Raw genomic sequence first — 569 nt, forward strand, 5'->3', positions numbered from 1 at the left:
TGCAGTCAACATTTCCAGGAAGAAATATTTTGTTTACATACGTGCTTCTTTCAGACACAACGTAGGTTCTTGAGATTTCTTACAAGACCTGTATTTTTAATTCGAATTCTAGATTTGTATTTTTTCTCAACCTGACGTTAACAGACGCATTTCCACGAAAGTCTTCTCTTGCCCAAGTCCCTCAAGCAGTGCAGGCAACTGGCCAAGGTCACACTTGCAACGTACTTAAAGCACTGCATTGCGCTGCAACCGCCAGTTTTCATTGGCAGGCGAAGCAGAACATTTCTGCCATGTACGAGTATCAGGCAGGGTAAGTTCATTTTATATTTTAGTGTGTATTAGTGCTATAGCTATGTTTATTAAAGTACTTTGTGTGTTTTAGTGATTGATTACGGTGTTATGGTACTTACAATGATGTTTTAGTGAGTTAATGTTTTGATATGTTCTGGTACTTATTATGATTGTCGTTATGGCGTTTAGTGTGTGTTTGTTGTCTTGGTGATCACTACATTACTTTGCTGCATATTTGTTGTATTATTCAATATATATTTCGATACCTTCCTTAGAGT

At 37.1% G+C, this 569-nt stretch overlaps 1 protein-coding gene across 1 annotated transcript in view; it reads left to right on the top strand.

The window, feature by feature from the left end:
- LOC119588935 (regucalcin-like) overlaps nt 1-569 on the top strand; it is a 16,253-nt gene that overhangs the window by 9,963 nt on the left and 5,721 nt on the right. Inside the window, exon 3 of the mRNA XM_037937548.1 lies at nt 145-310. Within this exon, the coding sequence (XP_037793476.1) occupies nt 145-310 (166 nt within the window). The remainder of the gene's footprint in view (nt 1-144; nt 311-569) is intronic.

The sequence above is a fragment of the Penaeus monodon genome, chromosome 24, assembly GCF_015228065.2.
Source record: "Penaeus monodon isolate SGIC_2016 chromosome 24, NSTDA_Pmon_1, whole genome shotgun sequence".
Lineage (NCBI taxonomy): Eukaryota > Metazoa > Arthropoda > Malacostraca > Decapoda > Penaeidae > Penaeus > Penaeus monodon.